Here is a 23,325-nt window from a genome sequence, read left to right on the forward strand (position 1 = left end):
CCAATTTAAAAAAAAGAAGGTAACTTAGCCCATTTTTTCATTTTATTTGTTTGCACATATTAGACAACTGATTTTACATCTGGATATATGTTTTTAAACCAATGCACAGTATGTAAAATTCACTCATTGTGTCAAAACATGCCATAAAGACTCTCAAATAAATTAAACAGCACATCAGCCCAATTTAAGTATCTACAGACAGGGCATCACTGCTATGTTTACAAATCTATATACATGAGATATAACAAAACGGTGAAACCAAAGACTCGACGGGGGAAATGAACACTAACAAGTGCTCCGGCACTCGCTGTTAAAGCTTGGCGTAGATCAGCTGAACTTAAACACTGGGATAAACAAAAGTTGGCTTCAAGTTCCACAAGGGAAATAAATGAACAGTGAATACCGAACTCCCCAGCAGAGGCAAATGGGATAGAAATGAGGTTCATACAACCACTGACGAGTTCTGTGAGGAAGGACACACCGCACAGAGACTGATTTACAGTCAAAGCAGCGACACGAGTGTTCACTTAACTGTGGCATTTTGAAGTGCAGTTTCACGAACATACATACAGTACAAACCTTCTGAAGCCCTGAAATAGTGGCTGCATCATGCAAACTGGTGACCAGTCAGCTGATGTAACTGGGTTAATAATTCATTAGAGCATCTTTTAAAGGCAGACGATGTTTCCATGCTATTAAACACGTTTTCTTGGCATTCATTCCAGTAAAAACATCTACAGACCTCCACATTTACTGACCCTTTACTGAAGCAGAAAACAGTGCGCGTGTAAACCAACCCATTTGAATCAAGCATACAGTGGCATTCACCTCAAAAAGAAAATCTCTCGAACATCTTTTAAACCGCGTGACACACTGAAACACTCACACAGAAGCTGTGGCCTGACTCAGACCTTTGTCATTTTGCTGGCTTTAGGTGAGAAGAACAGAGGTCGACTGAAGCCCGCGCTCACAGGAACGGACATGTATCTGTCCGTCATCTCCGTCTCTCTCGCGCACACACACACACACACACACTCACACAATCTCTGGAGTGTCCTCTCTGTTCCCACATTGTGTCCGATCTTGTGTGGAGGTCGCTGGGAAAGTCTCTCACACGCTGAGAGGGAGCAAGCCCGGAGGAGACACGGTCCGCGTCAGCGCACCGGGACCCAGGCCGTTCATATTCCTGTGAGGAATCAAGAGACTGAACTATGTACCGTGAACAACGTGTTATGAAGAAGTATAAATCTTCAGTTGGGTGATATAATCAACATTTTTAACCGGCATATGCATCACTTAATATCAGTTATAATAGTAATTAATGCTAATCACTAAACCAAACTGTTGAACAAAACCTCACATTTTATAATATCACCACATAGCAAATGTATAACCTGAATTCATTTTACAACTACTTCAAGCTTACCTGGATACACTGTATGTAATACTTCTTGAGTACAGTATGCTCATGTAAAGCAATAAATATTACAACATGTAAACTATTATCGCTCAGCTTATAAAGTTGTATTTTATATCTAACTTTATCCACATACAGAAACTACACTCATGTAAAGTGATACCTACTATATTACAAATCTTTCACCACACAGCTCATCAAATGAGGCTGAATACATAAGTGTGTCCATCTTTATCTGCATACAGTACATACAGATATTTATCTCTTACGATATATACAAGCAGATTGTATATTGTTGCAAAATGTAATCTGTATTATAGCTCAGATGTAATTTGCTTAATGAAATCACATGGTATGAAGAAATTAAAGGGACAGTTCACTCAAAAAGGAAAGTTGTCACGATATTGATCGACTGCTGCTGGTAGCCATTGACTTCCATGGTTTTATTTCATACTGTGGAGATCAAAGACTACTGTCAACTGTTAGGTTACCAGCATTCTTCATAAGATCTTCTTTTGTGTTCGACAGAAGACAGAAACACATATGTCTAGAACTTCAAAAACCTCATTTGGGTGAACTATCCCTTAAAGACAATATAAACATTAACAACAAAGATTTTCTGTAAAGTTGAGAGCACACCACCAATTATCTAGAATAATTAACGTATATTAATTACATAATTACTTAAAGAAATGTTCAAATCTCCACAGAGAGCAGCTGTGTGAACCTGATGAACAGACAGAATAGAAAGCGAAGGACTTACGTCTTGTCAAAATACGTAGTGTGGAGCGAATGAGAGAACTTGGTTGCGTTGCTGTTGAAGAGGTTTCCATTTCCTGTGGTGTAATTTTTCCTTGCTGCCTGGTCCTTGGCAAAGTTCCTACAGGCGGCTAGTTTGGACTCAAGAGCCTGCATGAAAACAGACATCCCATGTTTTTCCATTAGCATGTGCGTTTAACTTTAGCTTGAGTGTTTAAGTGAAATGCGTGTAGGGCATTCAGGAATTTACCCCAACTTTCCGCAGAAGATCTCCAACAATGTTTAGAGCCGAGATCCGTGCAGACGGCGTGAGGGGGGAGCTGCCACAGCCATTGGTCAAAGCTTTGGAGGAAAAAAAGAAAAAAAAGTACAATGAATGAAACTGCTGGCAGTCAGAATGTTAAGAGAGTGAGAGAAAAATACTGCATTGAGTTTCAATGTGGTAATGATAATTAAAGAACAAGGTGACCAATATAATGATAATATACAACACACAAAATGCTGATATGCATAATATGCATGACACTTAAAATTGCTGAAATTTACTATATTTACTAATATATATATATATATATATATATATATATATATATATATATATATATATATATATATATATATATATATATATATATATATATATTTAAAACACTAACCTTTAGAAACAATGAATGGATGCTCCATGCTCATCCCTACAGGTGTAGCTGGGAGGGACAGGGAGGCCTGCACTGCCGAGTCGGTCTTATCAATGTCTAGGGTGGGAGAGCTGGGGGCCGACATCCTGACAACATCTGAAGTCCTCTCTCGAACAGCCAACTCTTGCCTCAAGTCTACAAGGACATGCATATTTAGCACTGACAAACCCCTACAAACTTAGTGTTTGTGTTCAGTTCTTAAACTTGACAGCATCTGCAGTGTGCTTATTACCACAGAAACTGATCATTTTGACATTTCGCTTTCCGAGTGCCTCAGGGATGCATGTATTTTTAGGCCAAAAGCTGAGAATGAGTTTAGCATTTGGGAATTTTAGCACTTCCAGTTCCATCCCCATGAAGTCAGTTGTTGTTCTTTTTGTGGGGTTTTGGTTAATTGCTAAAACAAAGTCTGTGATTCACGTAAGCTCAAGATGTTCTAATGTTTTCTTCTCCAAAGTCTTGAAAAAGGTGGCTGCTAATACAAGCAAGTAGTCAAGACATTAAACATCATCATGTAAACTCATATTTACAGCCTTGTCATGTTTATAATCATGCTCTTGGAAACCTTTCTAATTCAAAAGGTTAAGTAAAAAAAAAAAAGTGTTTTTATTTATTTTTTATAAAGAGTGAAAGTTGTTGAATCTTGGTGAAGTTAAATCCGTGGGACCGAGGTGTAGTTTTGCTTATAGCCTACATTTAGCATTTTACTTCTGAAATTTTTATGAAGGCGTCCACTGAAAGTATGTTAATGCACACACACCAACTTTTTTTTACACAACAACCAAGTTTTATAGTCACCATGAAATCAAAATGGAATATAATTTTTTTTTTTTTTTGTAGGGTTTCTAATAAATTATTTATCCATGCACATCACTTTTTTTGTGCTCCTGTATCGTCCAAAAGCTAGACTCCCCTTCAGTAACATGTCTCACATGAAACAAGTGGCAACTTCTACACCACACTCAATTCCCAACGGACAAATGGAAATCGTGCAAAACGTATTTTTTCTGCCTCATTCAATAAGCCGTTTCACGCCATAATCTCTGCTTCATGCCACATTTGAAAAAACCACACTGAGGGAATGTCAGCTATATTGCTGTGAAATGAAATGAGGTTTACCCCTAGCTTCATCTTTCAGCCTCTGCACAGACACCAGCAGAGACTCCTTCTCGTCCAGTTCGCTCTCCAGGAAGGCGTTCCTCTCTATCGCCTGGTTTAGCCTCTGTTCAAAGTCCTCCAGGGATGTGATGGTGGCCCTGCTCAAGCCAGGTTTTGGTTTTAAACATGTTGAACGCTTTAGCATGACACTTGCACCATGTATTTTGGTCTGCGTTTGTTGGCCATTGGTGACACTTAGGCTAGTCTTGACAAAAAGTAGTCTAGCAATTTAGGAACTCAGGGCCAAGTTAGTTATGAATGATAATATGATCCCGTCTCGTACCTCTTGGCTCTCTCCAGGTCGTCGTTGGCCTGCTCCAGCTCCCGGACATATTTGTGCATCTGCTCCTTGATGCCGCGTGTCTGGACCAGGTCATCCTCCAGCATGGAGATCTGCTTATAGCTCTGAGCGTACTGCTGCTCCAGTTTCTCCTGCAGTCAGGGACACAGCCTGAGTCACCGTCAGAAACAACCTCAACTTTCTGACTAAATTTACCAGCTATAAATACATGTTATGTCTTTACTGAGGATTGCACAGTCCTATTCAGAAAGTTCCTGTACCAAACATTTCAAAACTAAGAGTAAAAACAGTTAGAAGACCACATGACGTCCCCACCTGAATAACTACAGAGAGCCCAATCCTATCCAAATTAGAGATGTTTTGGGTCAATCTCAAAGCTTGGAAAACCAATTCCATAAGAATACTTACTGTGGCGCAATATACTGACAAGTTGGTTTCAGTTTCTTAAAGGGATAGTTCACCCAAAAATAAAAATTCTAACATCATTTACACACCCCAGTGACTTCCATAGTATTTTTTTTTTCCTACTATGGAAGTCAATGGCAGCCACCAACTGCTTAATTACCAGCAAATCTTCAAAATATCTTCTTTTAGGTTCAACATAAGAAAACAACTCATACAGGTTTGGAACGACATGAGGGTGAGTAAATGATGACAGAATTTTAATTTGTGGGTGAACTATTCCTTTTAGGGGAAGAAAAGCTATTTTTACTAAAAAAATTTTACCTGCAATTGACATGGTTGAACTGCCCTTTTAATGAGGAGCAAGGAGGATTACCCATACACATAGCAAGACTTTTCTTGCAGGCAACATACTTTATCCACCTCAATTCTCCTAAAAAAGCGGATTGTTTTGGGCCATGCCAAAATAATCAGTGTCCCCTGTTCTCCAAAACAAATGCAGGGTCAGTGGGCATAGGCTAATTTTTTTAATGATCATGCTTTCTGGGACAGCAACGAGAGCTTGCACAAACATAAATCACTGTCTCTTCACCGGGTCTACCTAAACCCAAGCCATTAAAAAGTTATTTCTGTAAGGGTCTTAGAGGGACAACCGTGCTATAAGCGAACTTTTCTGCTTGAGCCATTAGCCTTCTATTTTCTTCCTCTTCATCCCGACATCCAATTACAGCACACTTGGGATTAACAGAGACCCTTGACAGCTCTCACATTGGGCTACACTGCTGGAGCTTCACAGATAAATCAGCAGATTAAAGGTGTGTGGAGGTACCTCTGCCATTAGGCGCTATTGGACCCATAGCTGCGCTAAACAGGACACTTTTGCAGCATTTTATTTCCCTGCAGTCCACTACATATTCTTCATGCTCATCAGGGAACTAGTGCCAAAAACATGACCTTCGACCCCATGTACCAGTAAAGCCTCTCTTTTAAGTAAGCTATGTTATGACTGGCTAACTCTTATAAGGTATCATTTTTATACTTGTGACAACTAGAACGCCAAATGTATACCCTAAAAAAATTTTTTACTGGTGTATATAAAACAAAGCCTATTAAGATTGAGCCACCACTATTCTCATCAAAATTAAGAATTTTTAAATGCTTAAATGTTTGGCATTACTGTATTTAGAATTTGGGTGGTAAATGTGCTTCGATGAAAATAGTGTCATAATGCAAATAATTAGTTAATTAATTAACAAAAAACAATATATCACCAGTTTGGGTCAGTAAGATCTAATTTGTTGATGAAAATCAGAAAAATCAGTAACGTAATATCATTACAATTGGAAATAACCGTTTTGTTATATATATTTTAAAGCATAATTTATTCCTGTGATGCAAAGCTGAATTTTCAGCAACCATTACACGAATCTTCAGTGTCACATAATCTTCAGAAATCCTTTCAATATACTGACTTGCTGCTCAAAAAAAAAACATTATCATCAGGGTTGAAAAAGCTTTGTGCTGATTTCTAAATGACCCATTTTCAGAGTTTAATTTTCCATAAATGGTCTGGGTGGACTGAGAGCGAAGGGTGAAAGAGCAAAGACATGTATTTCAGCTCTTGTCGTACCTTGAGTATGTCCACCTCGCTCTTCAGCCTCTGGTTCTCGGACTGCAGGTCTCGCATGCGGTGCTCGGCCTGCCCCAGCTGCGCCTCCAGCTCGGCCTCCAGCTCACGACTGCCCTCCTGGAACTCCTGCAGCTCCTCCTGAGCATCATGATAACTGCAGATGCACAAACAGACCCAAAAATCACACGTCACCAGCCATCTGGAGCAGCGGCGGCACATTCATCACATTAACTATGCAATGCAAATTGACACCCAGACTACAACAAAAGAGCTGACATGCTCCAAGCATTTAGACCTTGACAGCTGGTGCTACCGCAGATGATGAATTACAGTCAACTCGGGGCTGTGGCCACTCTGGAGGTCCTAAGACCAATTTAAAATAGGACACCTTGTTACCCAACCATGTGCAACAATAACAGCACAGCAGAATTCAGCACTTCCTGAATATCATTCAAATTGTGAAGTAATGGAAAAATATCAGCCAGATGTTCACTTTGAGCCCTTGAAGGTCAGGGTCAGAGGTCACAGGCCTGCTTGAGATGAATAGTGAGGTCTGGCGGCAGGAAATGAGCTCAACAGACTGAATGCAAGGTCTTGGTTGTTTTTAGACAGCGTTGTTTTTTCCGAAGCTCTGGTAGACAGGACACGTCCCTTTAACCCTGCTCACTTCCCCCAGCCTCATACTGTCATGTGCAAAGGGAACCTTAAATCTGTCACTTCATCCCTCCTTCCCTGAAATACCAGACATGTGCGGACCTGCCTCCTCAGCACAAACCACTAAAACACTCACTCAACAACAGGAAGCTGGTCAAAAGCACATTTACAGTGCTTAATGAGATACAGCACCATTCAAAAGTTTGGGCTCCGTACAATTTATTAAGCATTAAATTGATGAAAAGTGACCTTAAAGACATTTATAATGATACAAAGATGGCTATATTTCAACTACATGCTGTACAATAACACTACAAACATTGAAAAAGAATATATTCAACAAATACGCATATTAAAAATATTTGCATTTGACACTGAGGACTGGAGTAATGATACTGAAAAATCAGCTTTGCAGCATGAAAACGGAAACGGCTATTTAAATTGTAATAGTACTTGACAATAATCTTTTTTTTTTTCAGTATTTTCGATCAAATAAATGCAGCCTTCATGAACACAAAGACCTTTCACAACAAAACCAAATCTTACAGACTCTAAATATTTGAATGACAAAGCATCTATGAATAGACTATGTTGTGACCTTTTCCTCATGTAAACATGAGAGGTTGCTTGCCTCTTTAAGACTTCTGTCAAGTCAGTTAAAGGGGCTCATCTGTGTGCCTATTTCCAGGAAAACATGTTTTGCTCCTTCCTCAGCAGGAAATTCCTGGGATTTGAGATCTTCCTGTGCTCCACCAAAGCTCTGGGGCGGTTAACCCCACTGCTCAGGAGGAGCATGTGCACATGTAGAGAGGCACAGACAGAGACCACCAGCAGACACACGGTCAGCATCAGTGCCAGCGCCAACTGTGAGCTCTGTTTTAGATCAGAGGCACTCTCAGGCCACATTTGGTCGAGTCAAACTCACAGCCTAAGGTTTAGAAGAGAGAAGGTCACACCGATGATTCACATACTAGCATTCTAGGTGTGAAACTACACAAAATAATCACATAAACCAACTGAAACTTTAAAAAGACATCAAGCCTACCCACAATGTAACCAGCAGCACAACATAAGGTTTCAAACATGACATATTTTGACATGACAAGAGACAGCTGGAGCTATGGAGCATCTTCTCAGGTTAACAGAGGGTCACTTTTGTCAAGGGCAGTGAAAGCTTCTCTGTGTTTTGTGGCATTTTCTCCATTTTTCCACGACACAAAAAGTGCTGCAGTCATATTTACAGCCTTTCGTCACCCACGGGGCTTGTAACTGTAGTTATGAATGCAGAAACAACCATTATTGTCTCAGCCAGCCAAAGTTTAACTAAAATACAGTGGCCAAGTTTTTAAAAGCCAATCAGCATTGTATTCCTCAACATAAACGGTTGACTGCCTGTGGCTTTTATGTGAAGATAAACTGCACACTGTTGTAAAAAGCTCAGCTGGTCGATATATTTAGGAGATAATGACTTCGGCCTACCTCTTCTTGTATTTGAAAGACAAGCACTTCCAGTAATCGATTTCCTCGTCTTTGGAGGAGAATTTGGGCATCATCATCTCTGCGTCCATGGTGGAGACCTGTGGAAGCAGATAGGAATTAGAGCAGTCCTGAGACACACACACACACACACAGAGCTTGTTCATCTGCACCTCCTACTGCAGTTTTGTCCCAGGACAACCCCACAAACAGAGCCCCCATGGTGTGTGTTCTCATTTGACACACATCCAATAACACTTTCTGTTCACATGGCTTTCTACCAGGCTCACATGACTTACTGTATTTCATCCTTTACAAGCTCACAGTTTTATAGGTTGCAGCATTCACTTTCATTTTGGGGGGGATTTTTTAAAGCAATAATTAAAGTCTTTTATATTTGTGTTTTGAAGTTTAACAAAAGTCTAACGGCTTTGGAAACTGGAATAACATGACGGTAAGTAAAAGAGTAATTATAATTTCGAGATGAACTAAAGCGACGTGCTAATGAAACCGTTGCCCCAAAAATGAAAACATCAGTAATTTTATGGTTAAATCATAATGTAAGAGCTCCTTTTGTGTTTTACAGAAGAAAGAACATATTTGGAATAGCATGGGAGTTAAGGACAACATTTTTAGTTTATATAGATTATAAGCCTTTTAGAGATCAAACGTGAAGCCATTTATCACAAAAGGACAACAGAGTAGTCCTTCCATACATAAAAGCTTGCTCAGAATAAGATTAATGGCCACAGATATTGTCCTTTAAAAACATTTTGCACACTTGGACTTGTGTGCCTCTATAAAACACGCATGTATCACTGCGTGTTTAACATTGACCTCTCATTAACATTCTTCATCCTTGTTATGTGTTGGGACACTTGTTCGACCAGCAGCACAGAGATCCAGTGTTTTTCTGAAATTTCCACTCAATGAATTCCTATCTAGGTAAGGTCTTTTTGTAAGCAATTGCTCATTAGGTCTGTCATGACAAAGAGCTGCAGCCAAAACCATCCATTTCATTCAGCAATCCAACCTGCAGCAGACGAACCTGTTCGGTTTCTAAAATAGTCTGAAATATTCAAGACATCTCCGCAATTCCCTGATTCTTTTCTGGATTCTCAGGAGCGTCACAGCACTCCCGCTTTAAATGACTATGAGGGTTTCCAAACCAAAAGTCCCATTTAAACAGAAAATATATCCATATTTATGTCCAGCCTGAAACTTTGAATTTTGACGATTTTTCAGTGATCATACTTAAGTCATTGATTTGATTTGAATGTCACAATATTTAATTTTCTTTTGTATTGGGTCAAGTCTGTTTGTTTAAAATGACATTTTTTAATTGAGAATAAGTGCAATACCTACATACAAATTCAAATAATTATAAAAAGGAAAAGGTGAAAGAAACATGTTTTGAGTTTTGTTATAGGTGCTATTCAGAAATATTAAAACTACTGATTTGAACGAAAAATGAACCATAATAAATACAGATTGCACTCTAATGTAAAGAAAGAACATATGCTAAAGAAACACACAAAATCACAGGTGTGCATAATTACTATAAAGCCATCAAACACAAAAGCAGCAGTGGTTTTCTAGTGGCTCTCTTGTGGGCTGTCAAAACTGATGTCATTTCAATTGTGGTCATTTTTAATGTCTTAAGTCAACACGCAGAGTTTCTCACCCCTCCCAAAATGCCTCCTGACAGTGAGGCCATCTGTCCGGCCACAGAGCGCCTGTCCCGCACCACAGGACAGTGGGATGGTTCCTGTCTAATGCAATGCTTTCCGCAGCCTACACTGTTTGCCAGTAATACGCAGTCAGGGGTTCAGAGGAAAGGCCAGATTTTTGTTTCCAAGGATGAAATTATTTCCAAAATCACAATCCAGCACACACCGTCCTGCGGAGTAATATACTATAAACATGTGACATACCCTCAAAGATTAGGGGACGAGATCCCTGCCACCATTGAGTTATCTAACCTGCTTGCAAGCAGTTTCAGTTATTTTTACAATCAGCTTCATGACAAGGGATTTTATTTAGAATATGTTTTGGTATGACAAGACATAAATGGCATCGGACGACAACTTAATGTCACAAAATGTAAACAGAACACATAGTTGTTGTCATACATTTAACTTACAATTTATTTCTATATAAATGTGCAAGACATAACGTTAGGATTTATCATTACTGTTATAGCTCAAGATAACTGACAACAGTTGAAAGAACTTAATCACATAAAGCAAACAGTGAATAATACAAACAGGGTGTCATACACTTATAATACATATCCATGTAGAGATGTACATGAATAAGCGAACAAATGCTAAGATGAACAAACCAGAATTCAATTAAAATAATAATAATAATAATAATAATAATAATATATATATATAATATATATATATATATATATATATATATATATATATATATATATATATATATATATATAAATATATATATACACGAGACCAAATCGATTCGTTATCGAACAAATCCGCATGTAAATGTAAATATCGAGTCTACATCATTTAAATAATTACCATCAAAACTCAATCACCTGCGGTTTAAATTATAAGCGATATACATCGATCGAGCAAAAGCTTTTTTTGCCTGTAACGTTACGCCAGAAGAAAGCGGCACATGAAAAATCAGATTCAGTGACCAGAAAATGACAGCTTGAGATAACAGTCTGTTTAAATGATAAAGACTGCCAGTTTATCACCGTCCCATCAAATACGCTGTTTATAATTATCACGGATTAAATAAAAAACTTCATGAAATGTTTACCTTCTCATGTCTTGATCATGGAGTCGGCGATCAGACTCGGTGGAGTCTCCAGCGCTCGAGCGTCAGCTGAGAGAAACGCCAACACGACTCCACTGACTCCCCTTCAGCTTCCGGGAAGAGGACGACACCGCGTCATTACGTCATCTTAACGTCAGTGAAACGCATGCAAAGCACGTTCTCGTAAATAGTGCAAAATAATGTTTATCTTAATCTGACAAGATATACGGATATTGGTGTGTAATAAAGCGCAGAATAATCGGTTATTCATGTTTCATTTTACAATTGACCGAATATCACACCACAAGATGGCGCGTTAGGACTCCAGTAGCATGTAATAATAAGAATTAAAAACTGTACAGACAGTCAAACCAAACATTATCCAGACATCTTCAACATTTTTCGCATCATCACAGTTTACTCGCTGTAGTTTAGATTTGCTCATAGAATATGACAAGAACTCAGAGTTAAACTGTGTCAGACTCGGAACGAGTTCATCTTGATAATCATATATATATATATATATATATATATATATACACACACACACACACACACACACACATATATATATATATATAACTGGTGTCTAAATAATGTTTGGTTTTGAATGTATATCTATTAAATATAGATTTTATTTAAATAGTTACATATAATAAGCATTAGGAACTATTTAGTGTTCTTTTAAATTATAATTAGATCTTACTTTTTTATTTTGTACTTTTTTTCAAACAGGTCTTTGTATGACTATTAGACTATTGTTTTTGGTTTTCATTTTGTGCATTTATTCTATTTTGATAGTTTTAATTTCTTTCTATAAATGTTTCCTATATACTAGTACTACTACTGTTGCTGATAATAATAATAATAATAAACTGAAAATATTAAATAAAACAATGAAATGTTCATTTTTTTGTTAGCGTTTCATTTTCATTTGTCTTTATAAATATTTATATACTACTATTACTGGACTACTACTACTACTAATTATTAATTTCTCTATAAATATTTCCAAATATGTTCATGTAATAATAATAATAATTATAATATATTAATATTGTTGTTGTAATAATAATTAGGCTAAATAATAAATAACTAGAATTTATAATTATCGTTAATAATACATATTATAATATAAATGTATAATAAGTATGATTATTATTTCAGGCTACATCTAAAAGTTAATTAGGCTCATATGTAAGATAATTAAATAAATTTAAATAACGAATAGAACGCCTAACAAACGACACTAAATAGTTAAACTGCAATGTTTGCATTGAACTGGTTCTAGTTTCGTCGTCCTTCTAGTAGTTAACCTCAGATCTGGTTTGTCATCATTCCTGGCGTGCCAGCAGCTGTGTCGTCACGGTGTCCGCGTGTTATCTGACGGGAGTATCAGTCAGCTGCGCCAGTGTGCGTGCGTGCGTGTTCCCGCGAGCTGCTGTTTACCAGGCGAGGGGATCCTGGTGGAGTTTTTAAACCGGAGAGACATGGACGAGGAGGCTCAGGACAGCGAGTGTCCGGTGTGTTTCGAGAGTTTTTCGGACTGCACCAGGACGCTCAGCTGCGGGCATCACTTCTGCCATGACTGCTTAGTACGGACTCTGCTGAACACCAACCTGAACAGATCCATCAAACGGGATAATATCCTCTGCCCCGTCTGCAGACACCTGACAGTCATCACAAAGCTCCACGGATTCACAGTCTCGACGGATGAAGCCAAAAGGATCGGGAAGACACTGGAAGTACCCTCTCCTGTATTCACCGTTGGGTCTCACACCGGAGGTCTCGGCTGCTTCTGCAGGTGTCTGAGCTGTATTACATGCAGACTATGTAGTCGAAGACTTGTCTGCGCTAAAGACGCTTCAGAAGTGTTCATCATCAGTGAGTTGGGTCGACCCATGGCAGAGGGTGATGTTATTGACTTTGGGACAACTTCAGCCATGCAGCAGGACTACAGCAGCAGTGGACGGAGACTTTGCACCATCTCCTGCTGCCTTCTGGTCCTAATGATCACTTTCACCTTACTGGCTCTGGTGGCTGCCACACTTCCATGGGTTTTGTTGGCTTAAAGTGTCCAGAACGGCTTGTACGTCATACCTCATGGAAGATAAATCACTTTACTAGCAGTAAATATCATTATTGTATTGCTGTAAACGAGATGGTTTCACAAGACAAGTGTTTTATGAAGAAGAACAGATGCTTATTGTGAGATCTTTTCCGAGGCTTGTTCTGGCATGTCTTGTGAATGGCTTGAAAGGAGGCATACGGAGGTGTTTTCCTTAGAAAACAGTCGAATATATAGTGTTACTCTACAGATAAACAAAGGTTTAGCTCTGAATCTGAATGTGCTCAAAGCTCAAAGAGTTAATCTTGAGTAACTTTGAGGAGAAGAAAAGATGAGCTGGTCGTCTGGTTGTCACTTGATCTTGTGGAAAGCAGATGGGATTCAGTTACAACTACTACGGACACAGTTTGAGAATGGAGGACGGGGAAGGGTGTGATGAGGCTAGCATCACCTGGAAGGAATGTAGCACACCCTGTCCACCCTGTCCAGAAATTCTTGACACACGAACTAGCAAAGGTATTTAGCTAGTTCCAGCCCTGAAATGACTAATACCTCACATTCTGCACAAGTTGACAGTCATTACTTGATCGGAGGGTGTTTCTGTGACGTACCTGCACAGCAATGCTATCTCAATCCACTTTAAAATCGTATGTGTACATGTTTGTACTACTGTAGTTCACCCAGCTGACCCATGTGTCTTCACAGAGGTCAATTATAATCCATAGTTAAAAGCGTGCAACTATTAAAAAAGAATATATTTTGTGTTAAACTACCTTGCCATTAAATTACAGAAAATAAGTTACCTTATTTTATGTTTAATTGTGATTATTTGCATCCAAAATCAAAGTTTTTGTTAACATGTATGTGTACTGTGTTTGTTTATTATAAACACACACACATACAGTATATATATTTTGAAATATAAATACATTTATATTATTATATTTGATATAAATATATGTAACATAAACTTAACATATTTTTTCTGAAATATATGCAGTACATGCACATGTGTGTATTTATATATACAGAATAAATGTGCACAAACAAAATGTTTTATTTTGGATGTGATTCATCGCGATGAATTTTTTGACAGCACTAAAAATAAATATATATTATTGTAGTTTTGGTTCACCACTATCAAAGTTAATGCAACTATGGAACCCCAGAAATATGAAAATGTTCCATAGGATTCTACATGATTGCGAATTTTATTTGAGGGTGAATATTTAGCTGTAAGTAAGTTGATTGCGCTGATTCATTGCATTGACCATCAGAAAGCTACTTAGTTTAAAAGGGACTTCTGCGTGAGCGAAAATTTCACAGAAATGGTGCTAATGTGACTGCACATTAAGAGTATAGAGCTATAAAATGAATATAATTACATAGCCCAGAACATTTGGTTTTGGACGTATTAAATGAGGGAAAAAGCAAACAAACAAACAAACAAACAAAAACATATAAAGCTATACAATTATTGTGGTTAATTTTCCTATAGCCAACAAAATTTGAAATGTTTTAGTTTATATTGAGATAATCACCAGGCTTCAGTTTCAGACATCTAGCTTTTCACTTTTTTTTTCTTTCTAAAAACACAAATGATAATCAATATCCTATCTCCCCTTACATCATTTTAGGATGTAGACATTGTTCTCACAACACTTGAATAATGATACACAAGAAAACAACGCACTTAGACCAAAAGTATTACAAATGTAGAGTTTAATATATATCTATGTATTTCTGACATTCTGATAAGGACTGCGGCAGGCTTCACAGTACAGACTGTGTTCTTCCACTGATATGCTAAAGCTGAGGAGGGTGATTTACAGGCAGATTTGTACATTAGTTCGGTAAGCAGGGGGGGAAGAGGGCTGTACATCGTTAGACAATGTGCACTGATCAACTTATCACCTTTAAATCACCTGTTCACACATCCCTGTTACATCGTGTACTCCCTGTATTATCTGGGATTGTTTTAATGAACCCACATGTGATTATCTAAAGGGAATAATTAAATGCATGCTCTGTCACTCCAAATTGCTGGTTTTCACAGGTTAATGTAAATGGGAGATACAATATACCTAAATGTTCAAAACAGATGATTGAGAAAAGTTGAGTTTGTCACTGTTGTAACTTTTTGTCTTCTTTGTATCATTAGTTCTTTTTGAACATAACATTTCATGTTGAAAACATCAGCTAAATTAAGAAATAAACGTATCAGTATAAATTGTGTCCTTGTTATAGGTGCATCAGAGGACCGCTTTAAATCCCATTTTGAAAAGAACATTTGTACTATCATTGCATCATTTTCTTGATTAAAGCAAGTAATAAAAGAAGTGTCAAAATCAGATCTGTTTGACTCATTAGTATGGGATGTGTGCCTGCTGATATCTTTGCAGATTTCTGCCCTTTACATGTTGGTCTAATAAATTTTGACTTGTATGATATGCTTACATATCTGTACTGATTTCCCATGATTTCAGTGCATAAAATTCAATGAAAAGCATCACAACAACAGGTCCAGGTCAAGGCATTTCCCTCCAAAATCTAAAGAAATAAATCATGTCAAATAAAAATTACAATATTTATGATATCAAGATTTGTTTTAGTTTTTTCTTTCTTTTTGCATTTTGGCATTAGATAAAAAATTACTGTTATACAAATATTCTTATTATTATTTTAAACATACAACACATACTATTATATGGAGCCCTAGACATACATGACATGCAAGAAAAAAATTAATTGTGATCACGATTTACTAATTCGTACCCTCGATGTACTAAAACGTGCACGATTACTATTTTGTTCCCTTGATTTGCTAATTGTGCGCACAATTTACTAATTCGTTCTCTCATTTTATAAATTGTGTGCACGATTTAGCAAATAAAGGGAATAAATTGGTAAAATGCGTGCACATTTATAAATTGAGGGAAACAAAATATTAAATTGTGCACACAATTTAAACTTTTTTTTTTTACTGCATGCCATGTGCGGGGCTCTGTCCTATTATGATAGTACAAGCAAAATTTAAATATATTACTGAATTTCTTAAATTGTATTAATGACATTTGAGAATGCTATTGTGCTTAAAGGGATACTCCACCATTTTTTTCATATTAAAATCCTTTGATTTATTCATTGAAAGCTTCTTGTTCTTTAAATTAACTATAATTTCTTAATTGTTTCTTCTGATTTTGGGGTGAAATGTGACCTGTGCAGAGGTCAAATGATCAGTTAAAATTACGTATGTACAATTCATCAGTTTTAAAAAGTTCCATCCATTCTGTTTTGAACAATTTTTTTAACCTACTGGATATAAACGTTAAATGTTGTAACGTGTAAATTAAGACGTGAATCACAATAAACCTGTGCCTTTTCAGCTTAGAAAAGTGTGTGATAACAGATGCAGTATTGAACCGGAATGAGAATTTATGTGCATACTGTATAAAACCCTTCCACGTCTTCATTAACAACAACATAAGCATTCATTATGAGATGAGCATAACGAAAATAAACCATGCGTCTATTGCAGCTGCTATTAGGCCTTTACTTTAGTGCACTTCCAAGTAAAGGCGAAACCACATTCAGTCAGCACACCCGAACAGACACGACTGCCTCCTCACAGAACACCGCGGGAAACGGCACAGACAGAACCTCACGTACGCACGAAACTCGCCGTTAGCTTCAGGTTATAAATACTGAATGTGAGGGCACTTGCAATTATCATTGTGTAATCACTACAACTATAACTCAGTCACCAATAATCATTAGACTATATTTCATCAAGAACACACACTGAGGCATATCACAGATTTCAGCAAAAAAAAAAAAAAAAGTCCTTTTGTCCCTGACGCACACTAATGCTTATTCAAAGAGAGAAATACAAGCCATGGCTATCCATCGTTGGAAGTAGTCCTTCATATGGGAACGGAGACGGTTTGTTGTGCCCATTCCTTCCACGGGACAGAAGTGAGCTAATGTTTCTTTGACCTTAATAAAATCCTGCACTTTTTTTATAAGTTCAGACAAGAGAAATTGCAGCATCCATTTAGTCTCGTAGTGTTGTATACCCATGAAACAAATGTGCCATCTCAGTGTGGCATCAGATTACGAGTCTGGGGAAAAGCTAAGAGACTTTGAAGGATCTTTAGGGCCTGATATCTTTGAGATTACATTTCGAAATGATCCTGCCAAGTTATAAAATCTGTATTTTTCCATTGATTTTATGGCGAGATATGCTATACACTGGCCCTAAAAAGTACAGTATGTAGACATACAGTTAATGTGAGGAATGATGAGCGATAACAACTTGTAATTAGACGAAATTGCTAGTTGGTTAGTTAGAGAAGATCTAATATCATTGTTTTGCCGATTCCACGCATTCCATGACTTTTTAGGGCCATTGCATTTTTCATTGATAAAATCGACCAGTTTTTATACAATAGTATAACTGAACCAACCGATGTTATACGATTCCTGTAATCTGTCGATGTCATATATATTTTCTAATAATAGTAAAGTAGCTTTACAGTTGATTAAGGCTGTTATTGATGAGGTCGGTTTAGAGATAAAATCTCTCTCGGGAGTAACTCTAGCTAAACTTCTGCCACGTCTGCATTCATATTTCTACATCTAGTTCATGGCTTACAAAAGTGCAAAAAACTCACTTGCGATGTGAACCTGACAAAAAAGTGTTCAGGGACAAAATAATACTTAGAACATTATTTCTATACAAGATAAATATGGCATGTCACATTTATGAATATATAATTCATATTTGCCTTTACATTTGTCCTCTCGTTGACACTTATCTACACATCTTTATATACAGTATTGGTATATACAGAAGGGAAAGTGTGGCACTGCATTTGAAGCACTTTGGAGGGCATATGAGTGCGGAAAGACAATGGAAAATGCAAGGCAGTGCATTGGAACCGATCTCAGTAGTGGCTGCCAAAAGTATTTTATGAAACATTTGCAGGAAAGTGTTTGCAGTGATCTATTTTAGCACAAGCACTGTTTCTGTTTTGCAGGTAAAGGGCTTGGAATTGAGATTTCCAGGGTTCCCACACTCTCTGACCGATGAATTTCCATGAATAGAATTCGAGGATAAGGATTTTGAAACATCATTATCATTATAGACATCGCAAACTCTCACACACACACAAAAAAAGAAACACTTCAGAACAGAAAATATCTATATACAGACTATTAAAAATGCCATGATTTTTAGAGGGAGTTAAAAAAAAATTCCACGACGCTATTAAAATACCCTGATAGTTTCCATGACTGTGGGAACCCTGGATTTCCCACTTTGCTTCCATTATATTGTATTGGCTCTTTAAGAAAATGCACTTTACTGCAGCAGTTGTCACTGTGTTACTGTATTATGTGCATTTCAGAAAGTTCTGAATTAATTGACTCCCTGCTAAGCTCCGCCCCCTCAGTTTCTGTTGCTGACTCAGACAAACTTGACTGAATCCACCGCAGGACATTATATCTTCAGGACACATTATTCCGTTCACCTCATGCAATTCCCAATTTCTAAGATTTGGAAAAGTGGGGAAAATTTGATCTCTCTTGTGTGAGGCAATATTTACTTTTATATTTGTGAACCTGGAGCACATAAAAACATCAAAATTATCAAAGTTTTCTTTTATGCCAAAAATTATTAGGATATTGATTAAAGATCATGTTCAATGAAGATATTTAATAAATTTCCTACTGTAAATATATAAAAACGTATAAAATATTGTCCTATCCTAACAAACCATAAATCAATTGAAAGCTTATTTATTTAGCGTATTTATATATGGTTTTATGTGATATATGAATCTCAATTTCAAAAAATTTACACTTAGATTGGCTTTGTAGTCCAGGGTCATATTTATGAATTTTATCTATCTATTTTATTTATTTATTTATTTTCTTTTATCCAAAGCAACTTGTATTTAGCCCAGTATACACAGGTCATCAATATAACATCAGATTGGATTTTGGTTACACAACCTTAAACAACAAATATCAACATCTTATGACGTTAGTATTGGACATCAAATTAACATTGATATTAGATGTCGAATTGACATTGCAGCCAAAAATTAACCAAATATGTGCCTGCTGGGAAGGTACATATTTTCATTTTATCCGTTTCTGAGCTCCCTGGGAATCGAACCCATGACTTTGGCATCGCTAGCGCAATGCTCTACTGTTATGATGGTTTTAAATGTAATTTTATAAAATTAGTTAAACACACAGTCTGTCCATAGATCTACTTTAGAAACGAGCACTTGTCTGATAATATAATGGGCAGCAACAGTTGCTAAGGCCAGATTGGTCAGTAGCACTTTAAGGCGGGACTTAGCAAAAGGTCAACTGAATTGGATTGCTAAAGCAGTGATTAGTGTAGGTTTAGAGAGACTGAGTAGAAAAGAAAGAAAGAAAGACCTCAGCATTTCAAAATTAGACTTAAACATGCTATATGCCACCAAGTCATCTATAAAGAGCATAGCATGGACCTTGTAGGGAAAACAAAGACGGCCTACTCTTGGTATATATAGTATGTAAACACTAATGTAACAGAGCATATACCATGAGGGTGCGTCTCAGTTCAAAGCCTCCAGCAAGTGTATGAGGTTCCTTTACAGTCAGCAGACCGCTCCCTATGTACATTGTATTGTAATTGCAGCTCTGATAAGGCAGAAATAAAAACATCCAATCAAACAAAACCAACAACACGACAACAAACAGACAGAATCGTTCAGAGAGAATCAGGAATCGGAACACAAAACTCCAGGTTCCTCCAGTGGCAATTTGAACGAAATCCATTCTGTTGCTTTTTTTTATGGCACCTGTTGTGTGGTTGGCGTCTTATTGAGTCTTTCATGTAGTATCCGTGTAGTATCCGTGACTGAGGGTTTGGCCAAGGTGGGGTTCCAGCTGGGTCTCAGCAGGAGTGGACAGGTTCTGCTGCTGGGTGGGCTCAGGGGTCAAAGCGTGGTGCTTTGGCCCTCCTCCTCGGACACGGACTCCCCCTCCGGAGAGCTGATCACAGCAAAGGAGCTCCGACATGGGACCACCCTGAACTCATCCAACAGGCTGTCCAGATTGACGTTGATGGAGGGAATTTCCAAACTGAAGAAATCTGCTATAGGATCATGCAAATGAGAGCGATGGCCACAAAAGTGAAGTGACAAGACAAGTTTACGTTACAGAGAGAAACGGTGGAAATGCGATGATGAGGATGTTGAAAACGAAACAAGGAGAGAGAGAGAGCAAAAAGCAAATTTAGTTCCCAGACCACTGTTAGACGTGAAGTCAGCGAAGAGTGTTTAATATGGGTTGCATCAGGAGAGGGGCACATCAGACTGTTTCCTGGCATTCTGCACAGTGATTCTGTTACACTGAGCCATTGGGGAGGAAGGTGAAATATCTGTTTCATTTGAAATGAAACCTGTCCTGCCTGATATGAAATCTAAAGTACCACATAAAGCTTTTTGCAGCTTTTCAGAAAGAAACAAAGATAGAATCAACAGTTCACCACAATCAGTGCTGGGGAATGTTACTTTAAATAGTAACACGTTACATGTACTGGTAGCTAATTCGATTACATTGTTACCTTTTATGAAATGTTATGTGATAGTTTTGTGTTATTTTGTCCAGGCGTCAATTAGCTAAGGCTCTCTGTCTTCTAGAATGGTGGTTTCCTGCTTGGCTTATAGAAATTTTTAGGTAATTTAACTGTGAAAAGTATTTATCCCGACATGATTTGCCCACAACAACAATTATAGCATGAAACCACATTTATGATTGTTTATCACACAAAGACTGCAGTGTTTTTACACAGGAGTTACAATTTCTGGAAAAAAATTGCATTACGCATGTGTCTGTTTGTAACATGCTTGTTACAGAATTTAAGGTGGCTTTAGTATGCTATTTATCAGTAACGTGAATACACTTCATGTAAGTTAATTGTAATAGGATGTTTCCAATTGTATCAGATAATTTACAGAAAAGTAATATTACTTATTAGTAATAAAGTGTTACTTATGGACTGTTACTATTACGTTACTTGTGCCCTGTTAATGTTACGTGCTACTTATGCGCTGTTACCATTGTGTTACTTATGCTCTGTTAATGTTATGTGTTACTTAATGTGCTGTTACCATTTGTGTTACGTATGCTCTGTTAACGTTACGTGTTACATATGCACCGTTACCATTGTGTTACGTATGCTCTGTTAACATTATGTGTTACTTATGCACTGTTACCATTGTGTTACGTATGCTCTGTTAACATTATGTGTTACTTATGCACTGTTACCATTGTGTTACTTATGCTCTGTTAACATTACGTGTTACTTATGCACTGTTACCATTGTGTTACTTATGCTCTGTTAACGTTACGTGTTACATATGCACTGTTACCACTGTGTTACTTGTGCTATTAACATTACGTGTTACTTATGAGATGTTACCACTGTTACATATACTCTGTTAATGTTACATGTTACTTGTGCACTGTTACCATTATGTTACTTATGCTCTGTTACATAAGTGTTTACAAACTACACTAAACCTGTTCCATGTTCGAAAAAGTACTGTAGCATAAATGTTAATACTAACACGTCACTTTACTTGATTCTCAACAAGAAATATGCGCAACGTTATGTTACTTGTAACGTGTTACCCCCAACACTGACCACAATGAACAAAATACTCTACACATAGACAACAAGATGGGTGTAAATTGAAAATGCGGTAACATTAAGAAACTTGTCAGTGGACTTTGTGGATTGGTGGACTGTATCTGATTGTGATGACCTCCCCTGTGTAAGAATGAAATGGTCGCAAGATGGTGTAGTCACGACTGTGGGGGGCAGAGAGTTATACTGTCATTGTGCGATGGACTCGACTCAAAGCGAGTTTGGTTAGGGTTTACCTGGGCCCACCTATGTGGTGGTGGGGACATTGGGAGGGGGAATGGATCACGATGTGAGGTCAGGGCTGGACGCGTTGAGATGGACTTCATAAGCGACGACGCTGGCAAATGTGTGATGCTGCTCGGAAAAGTAAGGCCATAAGCCATGCATAGACCAGTCTCACACCATGCACAGACTACACTGACAGAATGAGGAAGCCAAGGACAGCCCCGCGACTGGGAGAGAATGACAGAGCTGGAGAAGGAAGTTTTACGGTATGAGACAGAGAACAAGGCTGCGGTAGAGGCCCCAGATTCAGCCACAGCACCAGGCCAGACAGTGTAAGATGAAGCTATGGAACGGGCACAGCAGGTTCTGGCTTACCCTAAATGTCCCCCTCACACTCAGCCCACACTCAGTCCCTGGCCTCACACAGCTGCAAGGTGCACAATGATGACAGGGGATAAAAGAGTCATACATCAATCAGTGCTCAGGAGAATGACTGACAGACACGCCTCACATGAGAGAACATACAATCAGTGCCATACAGCAGGCCACTAGAATGATACAAAGACCACAGAACCTTACTTTAAAAACAGACTAAAGCTGAGAAAATAACTATAGGGCTCATACTGAACTTCAAATATGAAATGTGTAATTCTTTTGCATGTTAAAATACTTTTTTCTTGGTCAGTCTCATGTAGCCAGACTTTTGACTTGCAGCATAAAGTCTGGTCAACATAGAAGTTTGTAACGTGACCACCTGAAGTTCAATGTGTTTGTATTTTGTTATTTAGAGGCAACTTTATGAGAAAACTTGGTGGTGAATGTGACTGCACCTTCAGTCCTGAAAGTTGAATGTAAAGTTAGCAAATCAATTGGATTTGTGGATTTTTAGCAAGTGTTTTTTTCAGTGTGACAATTTGAATCTCTTACGAAATCTGTGGGGGAAAATATTTCACCCTCTGAAATGTGAATACAAATGTACTCCTGAAAGTTGAAAGCAAAGCTACCCGTAAATTTGAAGTTGAAGATTTTCAGCAAAT

At 37.8% G+C, this 23,325-nt stretch overlaps 3 protein-coding genes across 9 annotated transcripts in view; 1 reads left to right on the forward strand and 2 right to left on the reverse strand.

The window, feature by feature from the left end:
* Positions 1-24: 24 nt before the first annotated feature.
* On the reverse strand, positions 25-11,455 carry LOC127953712 (nuclear distribution protein nudE-like 1-B). The gene is made up of 9 exons (XM_052552984.1): positions 11,289-11,455; positions 8,496-8,593; positions 6,363-6,516; positions 4,313-4,461; positions 3,991-4,127; positions 2,833-3,006; positions 2,427-2,518; positions 2,181-2,326; positions 25-1,186 (listed from the first exon to the last, which is right to left on the reverse strand). Exons 2-9 carry the CDS (start codon positions 8,582-8,584, stop codon positions 1,111-1,113), a joined length of 1,017 nt encoding a protein of 338 aa, XP_052408944.1. The 5' UTR covers positions 8,585-8,593; positions 11,289-11,455; the 3' UTR covers positions 25-1,110.
* Positions 11,456-12,667: 1,212 nt separating this feature from the next.
* Positions 12,668-14,160, forward strand: LOC127953618 (RING finger protein 222-like). Its single transcript, XM_052552849.1, has one exon. It carries the CDS (start codon positions 12,776-12,778, stop codon positions 13,355-13,357), a length of 582 nt encoding a protein of 193 aa, XP_052408809.1. The 5' UTR covers positions 12,668-12,775; the 3' UTR covers positions 13,358-14,160.
* An 898-nt stretch (positions 14,161-15,058) lies between these two features.
* LOC127953617 (rho GTPase-activating protein 44) overlaps positions 15,059-23,325 on the reverse strand; it is a 61,382-nt gene continuing 53,115 nt past the window's right edge. For 4 of the 7 annotated variants that reach the window (XM_052552842.1, XM_052552848.1, XM_052552846.1 and 1 more), the window contains one exon: positions 15,059-20,506. In XM_052552842.1, the coding sequence (XP_052408802.1) occupies positions 20,349-20,506 (158 nt within the window). In that variant the 3' untranslated portion in view covers positions 15,059-20,348. Of the gene's footprint in view, positions 22,716-23,325 lie in introns of all 7 variants that reach the window. The other 3 variants (XM_052552844.1, XM_052552845.1, XM_052552843.1) reach the window with 3 other exon arrangements.

The sequence above is a fragment of the Carassius gibelio genome, chromosome B3, assembly GCF_023724105.1.
Source record: "Carassius gibelio isolate Cgi1373 ecotype wild population from Czech Republic chromosome B3, carGib1.2-hapl.c, whole genome shotgun sequence".
Classification (NCBI taxonomy): Eukaryota; Metazoa; Chordata; class Actinopteri; order Cypriniformes; family Cyprinidae; genus Carassius; species Carassius gibelio.

What these genes read in the sequence shown, in the direction of transcription:
- LOC127953712 (XM_052552984.1), bottom strand. Translation starts at nt 8,584, where the DNA reads ATGGACGCAGAGATGATGATGCCCAAATTCTCCTCCAAAGACGAGGAA. An exon ending in TCCATTCATTGTTTCTAAAG is followed by an intron (nt 2,519 to 2,832) that starts GTTAGTGTTTTA and finishes TTTCCTCCAAAG; the next exon opens with CTTTGACCAATGGCTGTGGC. An exon ending in ATCTTCTGCGGAAAGTTGGG is followed by an intron (nt 2,327 to 2,426) that starts GTAAATTCCTGA and finishes GTTTTCATGCAG; the next exon opens with GCTCTTGAGTCCAAACTAGC.
- LOC127953618 (XM_052552849.1), top strand. Translation starts at nt 12,776, where the DNA reads ATGGACGAGGAGGCTCAGGACAGCGAGTGTCCGGTGTGTTTCGAGAGT.